The 19,298-nt window shown below is 39.8% G+C and overlaps 1 protein-coding gene across 2 annotated transcripts in view; it reads left to right on the forward strand.

Moving 5' to 3' along the window:
* Vmp1 (vacuole membrane protein 1) overlaps positions 1 to 19,298 on the forward strand; it is a 101,884-nt gene that overhangs the window by 15,510 nt on the left and 67,076 nt on the right. For both annotated transcript variants that reach the window (XM_034506078.2, XM_076936089.1), the window contains exons 2-5: positions 3,969 to 4,070; positions 5,290 to 5,425; positions 6,480 to 6,570; positions 11,347 to 11,457. In XM_034506078.2, the coding sequence (XP_034361969.1) occupies positions 3,995 to 4,070; positions 5,290 to 5,425; positions 6,480 to 6,570; positions 11,347 to 11,457 (414 nt within the window). In that variant the 5' untranslated portion in view covers positions 3,969 to 3,994. The remainder of the gene's footprint in view (positions 1 to 3,968; positions 4,071 to 5,289; positions 5,426 to 6,479; positions 6,571 to 11,346; positions 11,458 to 19,298) is intronic.

The raw sequence follows: 19,298 nt of genomic DNA on the forward strand, positions 1-19,298 counted from the left end.
AGATAGATAGATAGATAGATAGATAGATAGATAGATAGAGAGAGATAGACAGACAGACAGACAGACAGACAGATGGACAGAAGAAAATCCTTCATTCATGGAGACAGTGCTGTCTCAGACATCCTCAGTATGCTTTGTTAATATTAGACCTCCACTTTATAAGCTATTTTGATGCTCTGATTTTATGTTTTCACTTTTTTAAAGATTTATTTATTTATTTTAATGAGTACACTGTAGATGTCTTCAGACACACCAGAAGAGGGCATTGGAGAAGAAGCCACCATGTGGTTGTTGGAAATTGAATTCATAACCTCTGGAAGAACAGTCAGTGCTTTTAACCACAGAGCCATCTCTCCAGTCCCTGATTTTATGTTTTCACAAAATAACTTTGTCATTCTTTTATAGTAATGATATGTGCTATGTTGTTTTTTGACAATATATTCACAGACATTTGACATAATTTTATAAAGCCAAACTTGGAATGTATTATGTTTTGACCTCCCATAATATTCCAGCTCATCTTCATTGGACTCATATGAAAGATGTGGCAGGAGCTAGTGAGATGATCATGGCAGCTAAAGTGTCTGCCATGCAGCCATGAGGACAGGAGTTCAGATTCCTAGCACCCATATAAGAGCTAGGCATGTCTGTAACCCCAGTGCTGGTGAGCGCTGAGACAAACTGATCTCTGGAGCTTTGCCAGCCAGGCCAGGTGCACCAATGAACTCCAGGTCCTGGCTCAAGAAAATAAGGTGAAGAACAATGGAGGAAGACAAGCTGATGTCTACCCCTGCACACACCCATCCCACCCCAACAGAGATGAGGTTATATGTATTTGCATGCTGTATAGATGACCTTTAGTTTTTTAGTACCTGTTGATAACCCATGTTGTCCCTATTTTACAAATAGAGCAACTAGTATTCTCAACACTTAGGAAGCTGCAGTAAAAAGAGACTGTTGTGGAGTTCAAGTCCAGCCTATGCTACTTAATGAGTTGGAAGCCACCTTGCACTACCTAATGAGACTCTGCCTCAAAACAGCAACAAAGTTAAACTTGTTTGTAGAGATTTACAGACCTGTTCCAAGTTCCTAGAATAATTGCTTGTGAAGGTCAGATTTAAAGCGAGTTCTGTTGAACTCTAAACTCTATTTTCACTCTCTAAATTATATATTCTTTTTTTATCTAAGCTCCTTAAAACCCCAGTCACTCTGCTGTGTTGTAGTTGATCTCATGCACTCGTTTGGTTTTCTGCCAGACTCTCCTGAAGATGAGCTTTATCTTACAGTTACAACCGCACCTCGAGCCTGTTACAGACCAGTAGAGTGAGCCACAGTGGCATCACTGTTAGGGAAGCACAAGGTTTGTTTTCTTGTTAGGAGCTGCAGTGAGCGTGACAGCATTCGCCATTACAAGATGGCACGGGCATTCTGTGCTCCCACAAGTAAACAACTAACTGCGCAGGTGCAAAAGGCAAAAGCGCGCCAAAGTCGCTGCCCATCCCCGGGGCGTAATATGGGGTGATGAGTGAACAGCCAATCAGAAGTGAACACACCACTCTAGGGTACATATAGCAGTGCCTTTCCCGGGCTTTGGGTCTTTTCCGCTTCTGCTGATACAGGAATAAAGCCTTGATGTAGTAACCACCCGAACACTGCCTCACGTGTCTCTTTCGCGGGCGAAGGGGACTCGAAAAGGGGCGAGGAACATTTTCTGGTTTAGTTCATTCTTTCATAAACCTCCTACCATTTGGATGTCTTAGCTTTTAGGGTTAGTTTCACGCAAATACAGATGGACGCACAAATTCTGCTATATAAATGCCCTGCCCCTGACTAGCCAATGGGTAGGGCATTTTCGAGTGTGTGTGTGTATTTGTATGTGTTTGTGTGGGTGTGTTTTACTGGCACATTTACAGCAGCATGTGTGTGTATAAGTGTGAGCAGATGGAAGCAAGAGATCACTTCGGGCATTGTTCCTTAGTTACTGTGTACCTTGTCTTTTTGAAATAAGGTCTTTCACTGAGACCTGGGACTCAATAAGTAGGCTAGGCTGTCTGGCTAGCAAGTCCTAGGAATCTGCTTGTTCCACCTTGCCAGTGCTGTGGTTACAAACACACTCCCCAACACCTAGACTTTTACTTGGGTGCTAGGGATCAAACTTAGGCCCTCATGCTTGTGTGGCTAGCACATCACCAGCTGAACTGTTTCCCTAGCCTCTGTTTTTGAAGCGGTCTTACACTGTAGTCCATGTTAGGTTGGTATTCTGTTGAATAAGTTGGCTTCGAACTTGTGGCAGTTTCTTAAATTCTGAGATTGCAGGAATTGAGGCATCATGCCTGACTCTTATCTTTGGAGAACTCGTTTGGAGGTTCTAGCAGGGGCACACGACTACTCCAATACCCTTGCCTGGCAAATGACTATCATCTTTATCCTACCAAGCATGCATCTTTGGAAGGAACATACACAGAATAGTGAGGAAGGAAAAAGACATCAACTTAGGTAGCTGAATCAACAGAGTCAACCTGGTAATCAGTAGGTGACAAGATGTTGCAAACTGGTTATACTCTCATTTATTTTTCTCTTTTATGGGTAAATAATTTCATTATTTGAATATACACTTCTCCCCACTTTTGAGATAGACTTTCATTTAGCCCAGACTGGCCTTGAACTTCCAATCCTTCCACCTCTGCTTCTCACGTGCTAGGATGACAATTGTCTGACACTTTGTTAGTTTTATGTGGTGCTGGGGATTAAACCTGTGGTTTTGTGCATACTAAGCAAGCATTCTACAACCATCTGGCTATATCCCTAGCCCAGTATATTTTAAACGTGAAACTCTTATGTTCTGTACCCATTACCATTCAAGTCCTACATAAAGTTGACCTTAGTCTTAGGTTTGTGACATTTGAGTTGATACAATGAATTTATGTCCCGGACCGCTCTGCTGCTCTGGTCTTTGGGTCAGGGTCTAACAGAGAGAGAGAGTGGGGATAAATGGGAAGAGACTCGAAGAATGGAGACAAGACAGAGGTTCTGATCAAGTCTCAAGTCTCATTTATTGTCTCACTCATTGAAGGGAAGACCAGTGTATTTATAGGTTTTTGCCACGTGTCTTGTAGGCGTGGATACCACGTGTGCCTTGCAGCTGTGGGCACTGAACAGCAAAACAAGATATGTGGGATAAACAAGATGTTATCAGAGTGTGCTCAGCTGTTGTAGGCTGTTGAAAAACAAGTCTCTTGTCAGGGTATATGGCCTGAGATGGCTGCAAAGCTGATAGCCACTTTCTGCTCCCAAAAAATTTATTTTTGTTGGCTCCCAACAAATTTATTTTCTAATAATGTTAACATGACTATAAAAGATGAAAGGATAAAAAGATATGGTAACTTTAAATAATGTATGGCATTACTTTATAAATTAGATATTGAATCTATACTTTATCAATATTTGAAGATACTAGTTTTTAATACCTTTATTCTGTGAATAGTGCTCCCAAATTTTAATCTGGGAAAAAAAAAACCTAAAACACTGGAATAACTTTTTTTTTAATTTATGTGCATTGGTATTTTGCCTGCATGTAAGTCTATATGAAGCTACCAGATCTCCTGGAACTGGTTAAAGACAGTTGTGAGCTGCCATGTGGGTGCTGGGAATTGAACCCGGGTCCTCTGGAAGAGTAGCCAATGCTCTTAACCACTGAGCCATCTCTCCAGCCCTAAAATAACTATTTAGAAAAGGTTTATTACCACAAGCTTGCTTGCTTACTTGTTTGTTTGTAACTTTTACTACAAGTTTTATGTAGGATTATATAAATTGTTTATAAAATTCTTTGCTATAAAAGAGAAAATAGTGCAAACACATCATACAATTAGCATTTTGGGTATATGCCATGTTACTCTTGTATTCAGTTTTAATCCTGGGTACAAAGCAGAAGAATCTAATGTATTGCTGGGCTTTATTTTCTGTATTAGCTCCTCCAGAATTACTGATCTATGAAATGGCAGAGAATGGAAAAAACTGTGAGCAGAGACGTGCAGCAATGAATAAGGAACAGCATAATGGAAATTTCACAGGTAAGGGCCATGTGGCTGCAGTGACAGCAAGCTTGCCGTGGGCATTTGGTGAATGTCCTTCTTCTGGGGCTTTACATGAATTTTGTTACTTAATCCTTACACTGACCAAGTAGTTTGCCTCTGCATTTTGAGATGCTTCATCCCATTAATGCTGGCAGAGGCAGACAGATATCTTTGAGTTCGACATCAGCCTGTTCTACATAGTGAATTCTAGGACAGCTAAGGCTATGTACTGACACCTTATCTCAAAACAAAAAACAGATTGCAGAAGAAATACCTAATCTACACGTATCTTTCCCCAAATTTGTAATTTGAGTCCAAATACAGCTGTTGGATCCTGTTTCTTTTGAGGGGAGGAAGTACATTTCAAGATAGGGTTTCTCTGTAACAGCCCTAGTTGTCCTAGAACTCAAAGGCCACAAGCTTGCCTCTGAACTCATAGAAATCTGTGTGACTTCAAGTGCTGGGATTAAAGGCATGTGCCACTACAGCAGGTCATCGTAGTGCCCTTTATATATATGCTATGAAAGGAATTAGTAAAAAACATAATTTTTTTTTAGTGTATGTTTTGGTTTGTTTTTGCAGGGTTTGTTGTTATTGTCTCAGTAATACTGATGGGAAAATAACAGATCTAGGGCCAGTGCACAGAGGACATGAACCGCATGTGTGAAATCCTGGATTCAGTCCTCAGCACCAAAAAGGAGTGGCTACCATGACAGTTCATTTTATTTCTGACTATTTGGACTAGTTTCCATTTCTCAGGATTATTGGGTTTGCTGTGAATGGTTACCTGGGACATGTATGAAACTTTCTTTCTAAGCAGGCATACATTATACCATCCTTCTCTGTGATAACTAAAAAGAATACTCTGTAAAGTCACTGATGGAGTGGAAAGAGATAGGCAAAGATGTACAGACAGGTGAGAAGCTATTGAGGCTTCAGTACAGGAGCCTACCACAATCCTTGTTCTTTTGTTAAGATTTCAGAGACTAGAATTTTGTTCTATAGATTGCCTCCTCTACATAAGGTTGATCTCAGTTTGGTACTTTGAACTTCTTAAATTTGCATGGTCACAATGTTAAATCTCATTGATACTTTTGAGGTATTTTTATGCAATGTTAGAGACATAAGACAGCAAGGCAGGTCGATTGTTATTCTTTGAACATGGTGGCACAGATGTCAGGAATTCTCCTCTAACTCCCATGCTGGTGTTTTTCAGACCCCTCTTCAGTACATGAGAAGAAAAGAAGGGATCGGGAAGAAAGACAGAATATTGTCTTGTGGAGACAGCCGCTCATTACCTTGCAGTATTTCTCTCTGGAAACTCTTGTAGTTTTGAAGGAATGGACCTCAAAGTAAAGAGCTTTCTTACTACTTTTTATATAAATTGTATTTACTAATTTTAGAAGCCCTCAGCCATCTCCTACTCCCTGCCATCTGTTTCACCAAAACGGCTTAATTAAATTTAGAACATTATCATAGGAACATTTGTTTTCCTTCCTATAGTTTAAAAAGAATTAGACTAGGGAATGGGGATGTAGCTCAGTTAGAGTACTTGCCTCCCATGCACAAAGCCATCACCACACAAGAACCAGGTTTCCAAGGTCTCCCTCTGCTGTATACTTGAAGATCAGCCTGGGCTACATAAAGACTACGTCATCCCTCCTCAAATGGAGAGCAGTAGATTGGGATATCCAGTTTGAAGAAAGACGTAGTGAGGAAACGTTATTTGCTTAATAGGATACTGCAGGTGACTGCGGACTCTTGGCTTCCAGGGGAAACATGGAAGAGATAGTAGTTATTTCCACCTGACTTTATCTTAAAAGAAACCAGGCCTGTTTGCAGTAGATACACCAAGTCTGCTTTACTGATAGCCAGGGAAAAAAAGCTGTGCCAGAAAATATATCCTGTTTTTGAACCCTGTGCTCCTAGCTGTTTTGAATATGGCAGAGAGCAATTTCAGATCCTGTTATTTTCTTATCCTTTTAAATAATCTATACTGTTATCTTACAATTTCATTGTACTTAACATTTATAAAACATTTTGTAACAAATTTCAGCTCATTTGATCCCTCTAGGAGCTCTACAAAGAAGGAAAAGCAAATATATGATTATTACAATTTTTAAAAGTAAAGATGCAAATCAGATTGGTTAAATGTCTTGGCCAACTCAGCCTGTGGCTTGAAAGCTGGTGCTCTTCCTGTTGCACTGTAATACCTCTCCAAATTCAAAGATGAGGTGCAAACAAGATGAGGCTTTGGGCGGAGAAAGGCTCTCTGAGTGAGAGTGAGGCTGTATGGTAATTCAGGTTCTGGCCCTGTGTACCTTGATTGACTCCTTTCTGCATCCCAAAGGCTGGTTCTACAAATTGTAAGATTAATGTAGCTTTTTTTTTCCATTTCTTTTTAAGATTGTGGCATCGTCAGAGCATTGTGGTGTCCTTTTTACTGCTGCTTGCTGTGCTTGTGGCTACGTATTATGTGGAAGGAGCACACCAACAGGTAAGGTGCTGTGTATTCCCACTCTGTAGTCACATGACACTTCAGAATGAGACTAAGTCTGGTTTCATAGAACTTACACCCTCAACATTTTAAGCATACTGGTAACTGGTATATTAATGTCTTATTCCATACACTAAAAATACCCAAGCACTGACTCGTAGCTGTTCAACGTTATTTGGGTATTTAGGATACCTTTTTACCATCAAAGATTTAAGCTAGCTTTTTTTGTATTCAGTCAAAACAGCATAGATCTTTCATCTTTACCACAGTGTCTTCATAATGTCTACTGTATGCCTTTCTGATCCGTTCAAACAGGTTTCATCCTAGATGGAGAAGCTTTATGTTTATGAAAGGTAGATTCATTTCCCTGCAGTCAACAGTCATAGTATTGATGGGAAAATAAGAAAGTAACATTTTGTCAGCACATTATCATTAAAATAGTGAAACATTAATTTATTCTAATAGGAAAGTTTTTTAAAAGCTATAATTTTAAAGTAATTTACTTCTAATGTCGGGGAAGGGTTTTATTGTTGTTTTTAAGTAGTTTTCAATGCATTTTCAGTAGGAATCTTTATATCTTGATGTGATGGTTTGTATACGCTTGGCCCAGAGAGTGGCACTATTAGGAGGTGTGGCCTTGTTGGAGTAGGTGTTTCACTGTGGGCTTAAAACCCTCACCCTAGATGCCTGGAAGTCAGTATTCTGCTAGCAGCCTTCAGATGAAGATGTAGAACTCTCAGTTCCTTCTGTACCATGCCTGCCTGAACACTACCATGCTCCTGCCTTGATGATAATGGACTGAAGTTCTGAACCTATAAGCTAGTCCCAATTAAATGTTGTCCTTATAAGACTTGCATTGGTCATGGTGTCTGCCCACAGCAGTAAAACCCTAACTAAGACAGAAGTTGGTAACAAGGACTGGGGTATTGCTGTGATAGGCCTGACCATGCTTTTGTTTGGAGGAATGTGGATTTTGGGACTGTGGATTTAGAAATCAGTGGGATGCTTTAAATGGGGCTTAATGAGTTATCCTAGTAGCTATCCTATAAAAGACTTTGTTACTGAGAGTGATTTGACTGTGTAGGCCTGACCCAAGATGGTTCAGTGGAGAAGAATTTCAGTATGTGACATAGAGGCTGTCTTTGTGATATTTGGGGGGAAAATGTGGCTGCTTTTTGCTATTGTCCGAAGAGTCTGCCTGAGGCTACGATGAAGAGATTTAGATTAATTGCTTTGAAAAGGGAAGTCTCAAAACAGCCTGGTATAAATTGTGTTGTGTGATTACTAAAGTTCACTTATGAAGAACATTTTAATGAAAAGGAGCAAGCTGAGAAAGGAAAAATACAAAATATATGGTTCGAGTATTAAAGGGACACCAGGAAGTGAAATGGAGCTGAATCCTGTGTTCAAGGATATTAATTTGAATTAAGGCAGTAGTGACCTTGGGGCAAGATCCCACCCAGCTAAGTTTAGGTAAATTCATGATAGTACAAGCTTTTAATCTCATGAGGCAAAGACAAGCAGATCTCTGAGTCCAAGGTCAATCTAGAGCAAATTCTAGGTGAAGGAAATCTTAAATCCAGGCTTGGTGGACCACAGCTTAAATCCCAGTGCTTAGGAGACAGGCATGCAGATCTCTGAGTTCAAAGTCAGTCTACGGAGCAAGTTCCAGGACAGCCAAGCTTAGGCAGTGAAAGAGTTGGAAACAGAAAGCTGGTGATGATGTAATAGAACAAGGGGGCCATGTTCCAGCCCCAGCAAGCAGCTTTGGCCATGTAGCTCTGGCTTTAGAATCCAGAATAAAAGGGACTACTGGGAAGATTGATGCTTATTAGCTAGAGTTAAGAAATTAGCCATGATTAAGAAGAGACCAGCGTCACTGAGGTGATACCTCTTGGGAAGTGTTTTCTGAGAAGCTCACAAAGAAGCTGTGTTCCAGAGATAGCCATGGTTGTACCTTGTGCTGCAGCTATACTTGGTAATGTGTAAGAGTCACCCAGGTGGTACTGGTTTTGAAGGCATGAAGGCAGCATGAAGAACAGCTGAGGCTTGGCACTATGAGATGCCATGGAAGGCTATTGGTGAAGGTGCAGCCCCAGTTGCAGTTGACATCCCAGGACTGAAGGGGTCCAAAGGAGTTGAGGCTTGGCACCATGAAGAGAGCCCATTTGAGGCTAGTGAAACCTAATTGCAGCAGAAGTCCCCAGTGTATTGTAGATGCCAGTACATGCAATGGGATGATCACCAAGAACAGCAGTGACAGTGCGTCAACCTGAGCTTAGAGTGCTACAGAGGGCTGAGTTGTAGAAGTGACACTAGCCCTTTGGAGGAGCCCAGAAGATTATGTGTGGATCCCAGACATTGAAATAAGAAGTTGTAGCATTGAAGTTGCCTTGGAAATCGCAAGATGTTCAAGATGCCAGCCGTGATCTATCTGTTGAGAAAAGCTGCTACCAGGGAGTGGTACCAGCTTGGTGAAAGAAATTTGTTGAAATCAACAAAGATGGAAAAGGAGTTCGACATCTGAAGACTGCTTTAACATCAGACATAGAGATGCAGAGTTTGGAGTTTGCCCAGTTGGTTTGCTGTCTTGCTTTGGGGATTACAGTTAAGTGATTGGATGAATCTCAGAAGAGACTTTGAACTTTGGACTTTTAACATTGTTGAGACTGCTATAGACTATGGAGTCTTTGGAAGTTGGACCAAATGTCCTTTTTTTTGATTATGTCATGGCTAGAAATGGCCCCCATAGACTCATATGTTTGAACAAGCCTATGGGGGCCAAGGGAGTGGAATGTGATGGTTTGTATGTATGTGCTTGGCTCAGGGAATGGCACTATTGTAAGGTGTGGCCTTGTTGGAGTAGGTGTGTCACTGTGAGTGTTGGCTTTGAGACCCTCACCCTAGCTGCCTGGAAACCAGTATTCTGTTAGCAGCCTTCAGATGAAGATGTAGAACTCTGTTTCTTTCTGGATGCTGCCATGTTCCCACCTTAATGATACTGGACTGAACCTATAAGCCAGCTCCAATTAAATGTTGTCCTTATAAAACTTGCCTTGGTCATGGTGTCTGTTCACTGCAGTAAAACCCTAACTAAGACACTTGGTAAGAGGTAAGAATTTGAAGCCACACTGTCCATGGTGCCTCATGCTAGTAAGCACAGCAGAGGCAGGGGGATCACTGTGAGTTTAAAGATGGCGTTTTTAATAGAGTCCCAGGCTAGCTAGGAGTACAGAGTGAAATTCTGCCTCTTACCAAATAAATAAATATCCAGGCTGTGGTGCACTTTTAATACCAGCACTCCAGAGGTAAATGGATCCCTGTGAGTTCAAGTCCAGCCTGATCTACTAAGTGAGTTCCAGGACATCCAAAGCTATGCAGAGAAGCAAAACAAAACCAAGAAAGAAACGAATGAACAAGCAAGCAAAGCAAGCAGCCAACACCTCTATAACCTCTGTACTCTACTCTCTTATTTTATTGACTAACACTGAGAAATGTGTCTAGAAATAAGTCAGCTCTTTCTTGAAAGTCAGGTCTTTCTTATACCAGAATTCATTTTTGCTGCTGTTTGAAAAACAACCTGGTGTTAAGCATACAGAAATTGTTTTATTCTTATTTTTTACTTGAAAAATCAAGAATGTATTTTATTTACAAACATGTGTGATTGCTCCCCAGTATGGTTATTTTGAGACAGGTTCTCTACGTAGCCCTTACTGTCATGGAACACACAGAAACCCCCTGCCTTCCCCCTGCCTTACTGTCATGGAACACACAGAGATCCCCTGCCTTCCTCCTGCCTTACTGTCATGGAACACACAGAGATCCCCTGCCTTCCTCCTGCCTTACTGTCATGGAACACACAGAGATCCCCTGCCTTCCTCCTGCCTTACTGTCATGGAACACACAGAGATCCCCTGCCTTCCTCCTGCCTTACTGTCATGGAACACACAGAGATCCCCCTGCCTTCCTCCTGAGTTTAAAGGCTTATGCCACCATACCTGGTTCATTGCCCCCTTTCTTTACCACTGTGTCTCCTGTATTCCTAAAGTTTTCTCTTTATTATATAACTGTCCCTTTCTTAACACTGTTTTATGTCTAATTTTTAAATTACTTTCAAGTGTTTATTCTTAGCATCACCATACCAGGTTGAGCATGGTAGCACACAAGGATAATCACACCACTCAGGAAGCAGAAGCAGGAAGATCAACTGAAGTTTGAGGCTATCCTGGTATATGTAGAAAGTACCAGGCCAGCCTGAACTACAGTCTGAAATCCTGTCTCAAGAAATCAAAGAGTGCCGGGCGGTGGTGGCGCATGCCTTTAATCCCAGCACTTGGGAGGCAGAGGCAGGCCTGGTCTACAGAGTGAGTTACAGGACAGCCAGGGCTACACAGAGAAACCCTGTCTCAAAAACCAAAAAAAAAAAAAAAAAAAAAAAAAAAAAAAAAAAGAGAGAGAGAGAGAGAGAGAAAGAAAGAAATCAAAGAGAACAAAATAATAGCAATTACCAAACCTGTGGTTTGTTTTTTGTTTCCCCCATGCCAACTTATTCTGCTTAGAGGGGTTGGTTTTGTGTTTTGCTTTGCTTTTTTTTTTTTTTTTTTTTTTTTTTGTCCTCTCTGCTGTAGTACACTGACAGTTCGAGACTTCTTCAAGGAGTGTATTGTCTTACTGTTTCTAGGCTCATCAGAGCTTTCTATGCTGAAGGGTCACGGAGGTGGCTAGCATGGTCCTGGGCAGGTGTTTAAGTTTATACCTTGTTCTTTTGTTTTTCAGTATGTGCAGCGGATAGAGAAGCAGTTTCTTTTGTATGCCTACTGGATAGGCCTGGGGATTTTGTCCTCTGTTGGTCTTGGAACAGGATTGCACACCTTTCTGCTTTATTTGGTAAGTATGGCTTTCTTTCAGGAAACAAACATGAAGCAGATTCTTCTGTCTATATTGGTGTATTTTACTTTGGGATCTATAATTCTAAAATCTGTGTTTAACTGCTTCTGTGTTTTCAAGTGTTCTAATCCTCAAACCAGTGCCTGAAGTAAACTTCTTTCAATTTTCAGTTTTGAAGTAATGATTATTTTGCTTTATGTAGTTGTTATTTTAATAGCTGAATCATTTCCATTTATAAAATTCTGTATAAAGCTTAGAACAAGTTATACCCATAATCTCAGCATTTGCGAAGCTGAGGAGTAAGATTGCTGAGTTTGAGGTTTGTGTAGGCTATGTAACAAGACACTGAGATGGCTCAGCCAGTAAGGGAGCTCACTGCCCAGCCTGATGGCCAATCCTCAGAACCTACATGGAAGACAAAGAGAGGACTCGTGCAAGTGTGCTCGGTGGTGCACGCACACACACACACACACACACACACACACACACACACACATACCAGACAAAGAAATGAAGTAAAAATAGCTTTAAAAAATTTAAAAACATGGTTGGAGAGATGGCTCAGCAGTTAAGAGCACTTGACTGCTCTTCCAGAGGTCCTGAGTTCAATTCCCAGCAACCACATGGTGGCTCACAACCATCTGTACTGGGATCTGATGCCCTCTTCTGGTGTGTCTGAAGAGAGTGATAGTGTATTCATATACATAAAATAAGTAAATCTTTTTTTAAAAGTAAAATAAAAACAGAAACAAGAAAAGGCTTTAAGTGGATTTGGACAGTTTTATCTGTTAATCAGTGACACAGAAACGGTGTCCTCACATTCTGAGTGGCCATGGGCACACGTCCATAGTTGTTTGCTGCTGTTATTTAATGTAACTGATAAAATAACATGTAAAACTAAGTGTTTTTATAACCCTTTCAACAATATTTTTTAAAGTACTTCCTTGGTGAAGTACTAGTTGAGGTAAAAGAAAATAAATGTGGACATTTTTTTCACAAGTGACCTTAAAAATCTGAGGTAAAATTAGAGGATTGGCAGGAACCTGAAGACAGGACAACAGGATCTAAGTAGGCCCTGTCAGAGTGAGGTGAGATGGAGACGTGTGAGCGCTTATTAAACTCTGTGGCTACATGGTTTGCTTCTTTGTTCTCTCCTTGCTCCTGAATAAGGAATTAAAAGCAATTCCATATTTGTAGTTTTATCTTCATTGGGTAAAAAGGATATCACAGTGATATTCAATGCTGAATTAATCCCATCATTCCAAACAAGTCTGCTCTATACATACTAAATTCACTTCTAAAGCCAATATGTTAATGTTAAGGCATAAATGCTTGGCATAGGAGAGTGTCGAATTAATGATCTCAAGCATAATTTGGGAGATAATCTTTAGTACATCATTTCTCTGAGTTTATTTTAAAACTTGGAATTTTAAGCTAGACCCAGTGGCACATGGTACTAGCTGCTTAGGGGACTATAGCAGGGGGTTTGAGAGTTTGAAGCTAGCTTGGGCAATAGAAGGAGGCTGATCTCAAAAATGTTTGAATTTTAAAATTATATTCATATCTGCTTATCTCTTTTATCTGAAATAAAAATACTAGAGAAGTAATTGATTCTATTTCTTAGTAACTGCTAAACTAGTATGAGTTTTTATTTTGGTCTATGTGTGTACACAGATGTATCTATGTGTATAGACATGTAGATGGAGGCCAGAAGTCAACATTAGGTGTCTTCCTTATCACAGGCCACTGTTTTTTGACACGGGGTCTACATAAACCTGTGTTTAGCTAGATTGCTTGGCCAGTGAGCCACAGGGGTCCTCTTGTCTTTTCCTCCCTAGTGCTAGGATCGCAAGCATACTTTTCAGCTTTTTGCATAAATGCTGGACATCTAAATGCAATTCTGTATGCTTGAACTGCATCATTTGTCTTGTAACTGCCAAATTCTTAGTATAATATTGCATTCACATGCAGAAGTTGAAGGAAAGATAAAAAGAAACAAAGACAGATTATAGGATATTTTTCTGTGTTTTTTGTTTTGCGGTTTGTGGTTTGTTTGTTTGTTTGTTTTGTTTTTTCCCTATAGCTCTGGCTGTCTGAGAACTCACTCTGTAGACTGACTAGGTTGGCCTTGAACTGAGAGATCTGCCTGTCCCTGCCTCTCTAGTGCTAGGATTAAAAGTATATACTACCTCCTGGAGGTGGTGGCGCATGCCTTTAATCCCTTTAAACCTTTGGGGGGCGGGGGGAGGAGTATATACTACCATACCTAGCAAAACTTTTGAGCTTTTTGTTTTGGCTTTGGTGTTTCAAGACAGAGTTTCTCTGTGTCCCTCAGGCTTTCCTTGAACTCAGATCCACCTGCTTCTGCCTCCCAAGAGCTGGGATCAAAGATGTGAGCCACCACCAAGCTACCTTCCTGTTCTTATCTAGACCCACCACGTGATGTTTCTTGGAAAAACAAGATGAAGGGATTCGTTTGTAATAGATGATCAACCTAAAGTCATCTGAAAAGCAGCCTACATAGCAGATTATATTGAACATTAAAAGGAATTCAAATGAGTTCTTTTTAAATTGCATACAAATTTAGTATAAAGAAATTTGAGGACCTATCTTTGAATCCTCAGGTAAACCTATTTTCTGACCTCTACACCTGTATCATAGCACACAGATATTCACTTCACAAATTAATAATAATAATAATAATAGTATTATAACAGTAAAGTTTATTATAGAATTAATGTAAAGGAAAAGTAAGATCTTTGTTTCTATTAATGAGTGTTTTCACCCTTGATCAGTGTACTAGTTTAGTAGAATGTAATTAGAATTTTCTCAGCTTTAACTTTTAATGTATATGAGTATACATTAAATATGAGTATATGAGTATATATTATATAATGTATAATGTATATATACATTATATATTGCATATATAATGTATATGAGTATACATTAAATAATGTATATTTTACATATCTGCATCATGTTTTTGCCTGGTGCCTGTGGAGGAGATGGAGTTACAGGCAGTTATGAGCTGTCTTGTGGATACTAAGAACTGAACCCGGGTCCTGTGTAAGAACAGCACACCCTCTTAACTGCTGAGTCATCTCTCTAGCTCCTCGTTCTTTCAAGAGCAACTGGCAGGAAGTTACCTCTCTCACTGCACTCAGTGTTATATCTATTATGTACTAAGTCACAAGTGTGGAGATACAATCATTGAACGTATGAAACTATTGCATTAAAACTTCCATGGGAAGTTTTTTGTATATTTGTGTATTATACATATACATATAATGTATATGAGTATACATTAAATAATGTATATTTTACATATCTGCATCATGTTTTGTATATGAATTGTTAAAATTTTGCATGTGAACTTCAACAAATTTTTTAAAAGGAAGAAAATATGGCCTAAAGGCAAAGCAGAGTCCTTTTGATTTGTTCTTAATACAAGCTATTCCAATAACTCTGGATAATTTTTTTTTAGTTTACCATTTTCTTTGTGATTTGTAACAACTTTTTAATCCTTAAGTATGGGTGGTGTCTACAACCCCAATGGCCAGCATGTCAATCCATGTAAGATGAAGCAGTTCAGTTCAGCACAATTCAGTAGTCTGTGTTGGTTTAAACACTGAGAATTTGACTACAATTCATTTCCTTTAGACATATTTAAGTACAGAACAATTTGGTGAAAAAATTACCTGGTGATAATTAACACAATCCCATGTTGAAACTTTGTAAGTACATGTGACATCTTCCATAAAGATAGGTTCTACATATAGATTGACTGAGAAAAACAATCTCATGCTAAGGTCTTTGGGAGGATCTGGTGTGGGTTTGGCCACACAGATAATGCAAAAGTTATCAGGCTGGTAACCACCTCTGCTCTGAAAACAGGTTTTATCTCTCTTTCTTTGAAGAGAGAACCCTGTATGTTTAACATTCCTGGTTTCTCTAGTGCTTTTCTGATGGCACAAAAACCTCTGTGCCTCCTACTCCTGACAGTCTTCATTTCTTTTGCTTATTGTTGTTTTGTTTGTTTGTTTGTTTGTTTGGAAGAGGTGGGTGTCACTATGTAGACCTGGCTATCCTGAACTCACTGTGTAGACTGTCCGAGACCTTACAGAGATCTTCCTCTCTCTGCCTCCTGAGTGCTGAGATTAAAGATGAGCACCACCATTCGGAGCTCACTTGGTTTTTTTGTTTGTTTTTTGGGTTGCTTTGGTTTTTTTTTTAAGTTATATTTATTTAATGTATGTGTGCTCTGCTGCATATATATCGGCCTGCCTGAAGAGGGCATCAGATCCCCCTATAGATAGTCATGAGCCACCATGTGGTTGCTGGGAGTTGAACTCGACCTCTGGAAGAGCAGCTGGTGCTCTTAGCCACTGAGCCAGCCCCTCGCTTGTTTTTTTAATCTAGTTAATATGATTGTGTTTGGGAAGCCCTGATTACATGTGCTTTCTTTTATGAGCCTTTATGTAACCCTCGCTTAGATGTGATGATGATCACATTCTGATGTCCTACTTTTTTGTGGTGGTGAAATAGATACCTCTACCTTGTAATCATATAACCCTCAGTCTAGAGGCCAAGTAACCATGTTAGGAAAGTAGTCTGGTCAGAATATAGCCCTCTTCTTGGCAGACTTTGTAGCAAAATATATGAGTTCTTATTTGTAAAGACTTACAGTTCTTGCAGTTTGAAAAAAATGAAGATTAATTTTTTCTTTATTGTGATCGAGTCTACTAAAAATTAAGTAATATGAAAATGCTTTGTATTTCATATCCATTGGTTTCAGTTTCACAGCGGAAGTTGCCTTTTGGGGGTTAAATTTTGTTAATTGTGAATGAATGTACATTAGATGGTCACTTTAGAGACTAAAAAGATTAGATATTATGATTTCATTTTAGTTTTCAATTAATGAATAATTATTTTTAAGTTTAAATTTTTAAATTGAAAGGTTGTAACTTGAAAATGTGTGTTGAAACCCTCATCATTCAATAAGCAGAGCTGATGTTTACATAGGAGTGGTGGCTGTGAACCAGAGAGTGAGAGCAAATGCATCTCATCTCTGTGGAGCAGCAGTTAGCAGGATTAGTGACCACTGGCTTGTGTTGTTTGTTCTCCTAATTTTCTAAACATTTCTGCTTTTGTATCTAGGAGAAAAGCTTTTTTTTTTTCCTATTGAAAAAAACTACATTGTTCACATTCTCCAAAGATTGTCATCTATGAGTGGTTTGAAATCAGTTCTCTAGGGGGCTGGAAAGAAAGATGGCTCAGCAGTTAAGAACACTGTGTTTTTGTGGGGGACCATCATTTCAATTCCCAGCGGCATATGATGGCTCACAATCGTTCATCATTCCAGTTCCAGAGAATGTAATGCTGTCTTCTGGCTTCCATAGGCATAAGGTTTCTACACATATATGCATGCGTGTAAAACATCCATACATGTAGAACAAAATAAATCCTAAGATCTTTTAAAAAAGAGAAAAAACAGATTCTAGAATTTGTCATAGTACATCTTTATTTGGTCACCACTAGATGGCATCACTAACACAATCAATATACTGTTGTGCATTTGATAGATTTGATAGAACCTTACCCCACGCCAAATGACTCTCTTAGCTTAGACGTGATTTGTTATTTATATATATTCATACATGTTTTGCAAGACTAGTGAATGGGGCTACGAGTAACTAGGTGCAGGAGGGCCAGTGCCCTTCCTCCTCTGACCTGAAACCAGGTAAGCACGTGTGTCACAGAAATACATGCAGTCAAGACATGCATACATAGAAAATAAATCTAACTTAATTTTTAAAGGATCAGTAAAATTACCAGTTAGCCTTGTTTTCTGTTGATTGCATGTAGGAAATAATTCCCACAGCTATATATCCTGGGCTGGTCTTGAACTCATAGCATCTTTCCTGTTAAAGCTCAAAGCTTCCCAAATACTGGGATTGCAGGTGTGCACCACCACATCTGGTTTTCCATCCTTTAATAGTCAGGAATATGCAGAAGTTTTGATTATGAAAGAAGCAGAGTCAAGTAGCTAGGTTGGAATGTCTGCTCCAATATTAGCTATATGATTTTTTGACAGATTTCTTAAGGGTTTTGTTGTTGCTGTTGTTGTTTTTCTCGAAACAGGGTTTCTCTGTGTGTAGTTTGGCTATTCTAGAACTCACTCTGTAGACCAGGCTGGACTCTAACTTTCAGAGTTGCTGCCTCTGCCTCCCAAGTGCTGTGATTAAAGGCATGCATCACTATCACCTGGTATATTTTTAAAGATTTATTTATTTTATATATGTGAGTACACTGTCCCTGTCTTCAGACACACCAGAAGAGGGCATTGGATCCCAGTACAGATGGTTGTGAGCCACCGTGTGGTTGCTGGGTTGAACTCAGGACCTCTGGAAGAGCAGTCAGTGCTCTTAACTGCTGAACCATCTCTCCATCCCAGATTTCTTAACTTTTAAACCTTAGTTTATTCAACTGTAAATGGAGGTGATACGTTGATGAGATATTTAAAACAGCAAATCTTGCTTGTTCTTAATGAGCCACCATTTTCCCGACTAGACAAGGCCTGTGGCCATGAGTGGCAGCAGGAACATGCTGCTGCTTGGCTCAGGCTGCCTCTTTGATGCTGTCTCCACAGGCTGGGCTGAGCCTAGACCATCCCACCATCCACGTGGTACCCGGTAGAAATGAGACTCTAATGTTTAAAGATTATCCAACAGCTTTATATATTTGGTAATGCTCAATAACAAGATGCCCACACAATTAGAGGTGTAACCCAATGCCCAACCTAGTTATATCAACTACCTTTGACTGCTAGAGACATGCTCACGTTCACTGCCATGTTTTCCTCTCTTGCCCTCTCTCCCCTCATTCCTTACTTCTCTTCCTCTCCTTACTCCTCCCACCTTAGCTCCTCCCAACTTGAGGGAAAATACGAAGATACAGTGATGACGATGGTAATTATGACTGTTGTGAGGATTAAGTGAAATAACAAATTATCTTTTCAAACATGATGTTTAATTTACATAAAGTATCTAGAAAATTATTCCAGCTATTACAACTGATATTACAATATCACTATGTTTCAGAGTTTTATGTTTTTGTTTTGAAGAAGAGGGGGTTTAAGAAAGAGAGAAAGACCAGAGACACTAAGGGTTTGTGTGTCAGTGCTTGTGTGCATATGTGAAAGTCAGAGGACATGTTTGCAGTCTGTTCTCTCCTTTTATTTTTACTGTTTTGAGACAGGATTTTGTTTGTGTGGCTGTGCTGCATACTTGAGCTTGCAGCAGACTGTCCTGCTTCCACCTCCCATTCCCCAGAGGAGTGCTGGGGTTGTAATGGGAAGAGCTGTCCGGCCTCTTCTGTGGCTTCTGTGAATCAAATTCAAGTCCTCAGACTGTGCAGCAGGTGCTTTTGCCAACACAGTGATCTCCTCTGGCTTCTCAGCTCATTGTTTAAAGCAAACAATCATTTTCAATATGTGTACTATATCTTGTTTTTTTCTTCTCAGTGCTAGGGATCAAAGTAACAGCCTTGTATGTGCCAAAGTTTCTACTGCTGACACCATCCACAGCCCACCCTTAGCTATTGTCAACAACCTTGGCTGCTTTGTGAATCTCAGAATAAAAATAAAAGAGAAAATGCCTGCTGGGTGGTAGTGGCAGACGCCTTTAATCCCAGAGGCTGAGACAGCTGAATCTCTGAGTTTGAAGCAGGCCTGGTCTACACAGAGAAACTCTGTTTCAGAGTGTGGCAGAGGAGTGATATAGAACAAAGTTAAGGTTTAAAGTCTTATATTTAAACAAGAAAGCTGGGTGTGATAGCAC

The sequence above is a fragment of the Arvicanthis niloticus genome, chromosome 6 (assembly GCF_011762505.2).
Source record: "Arvicanthis niloticus isolate mArvNil1 chromosome 6, mArvNil1.pat.X, whole genome shotgun sequence".
Lineage (NCBI taxonomy): Eukaryota > Metazoa > Chordata > Mammalia > Rodentia > Muridae > Arvicanthis > Arvicanthis niloticus.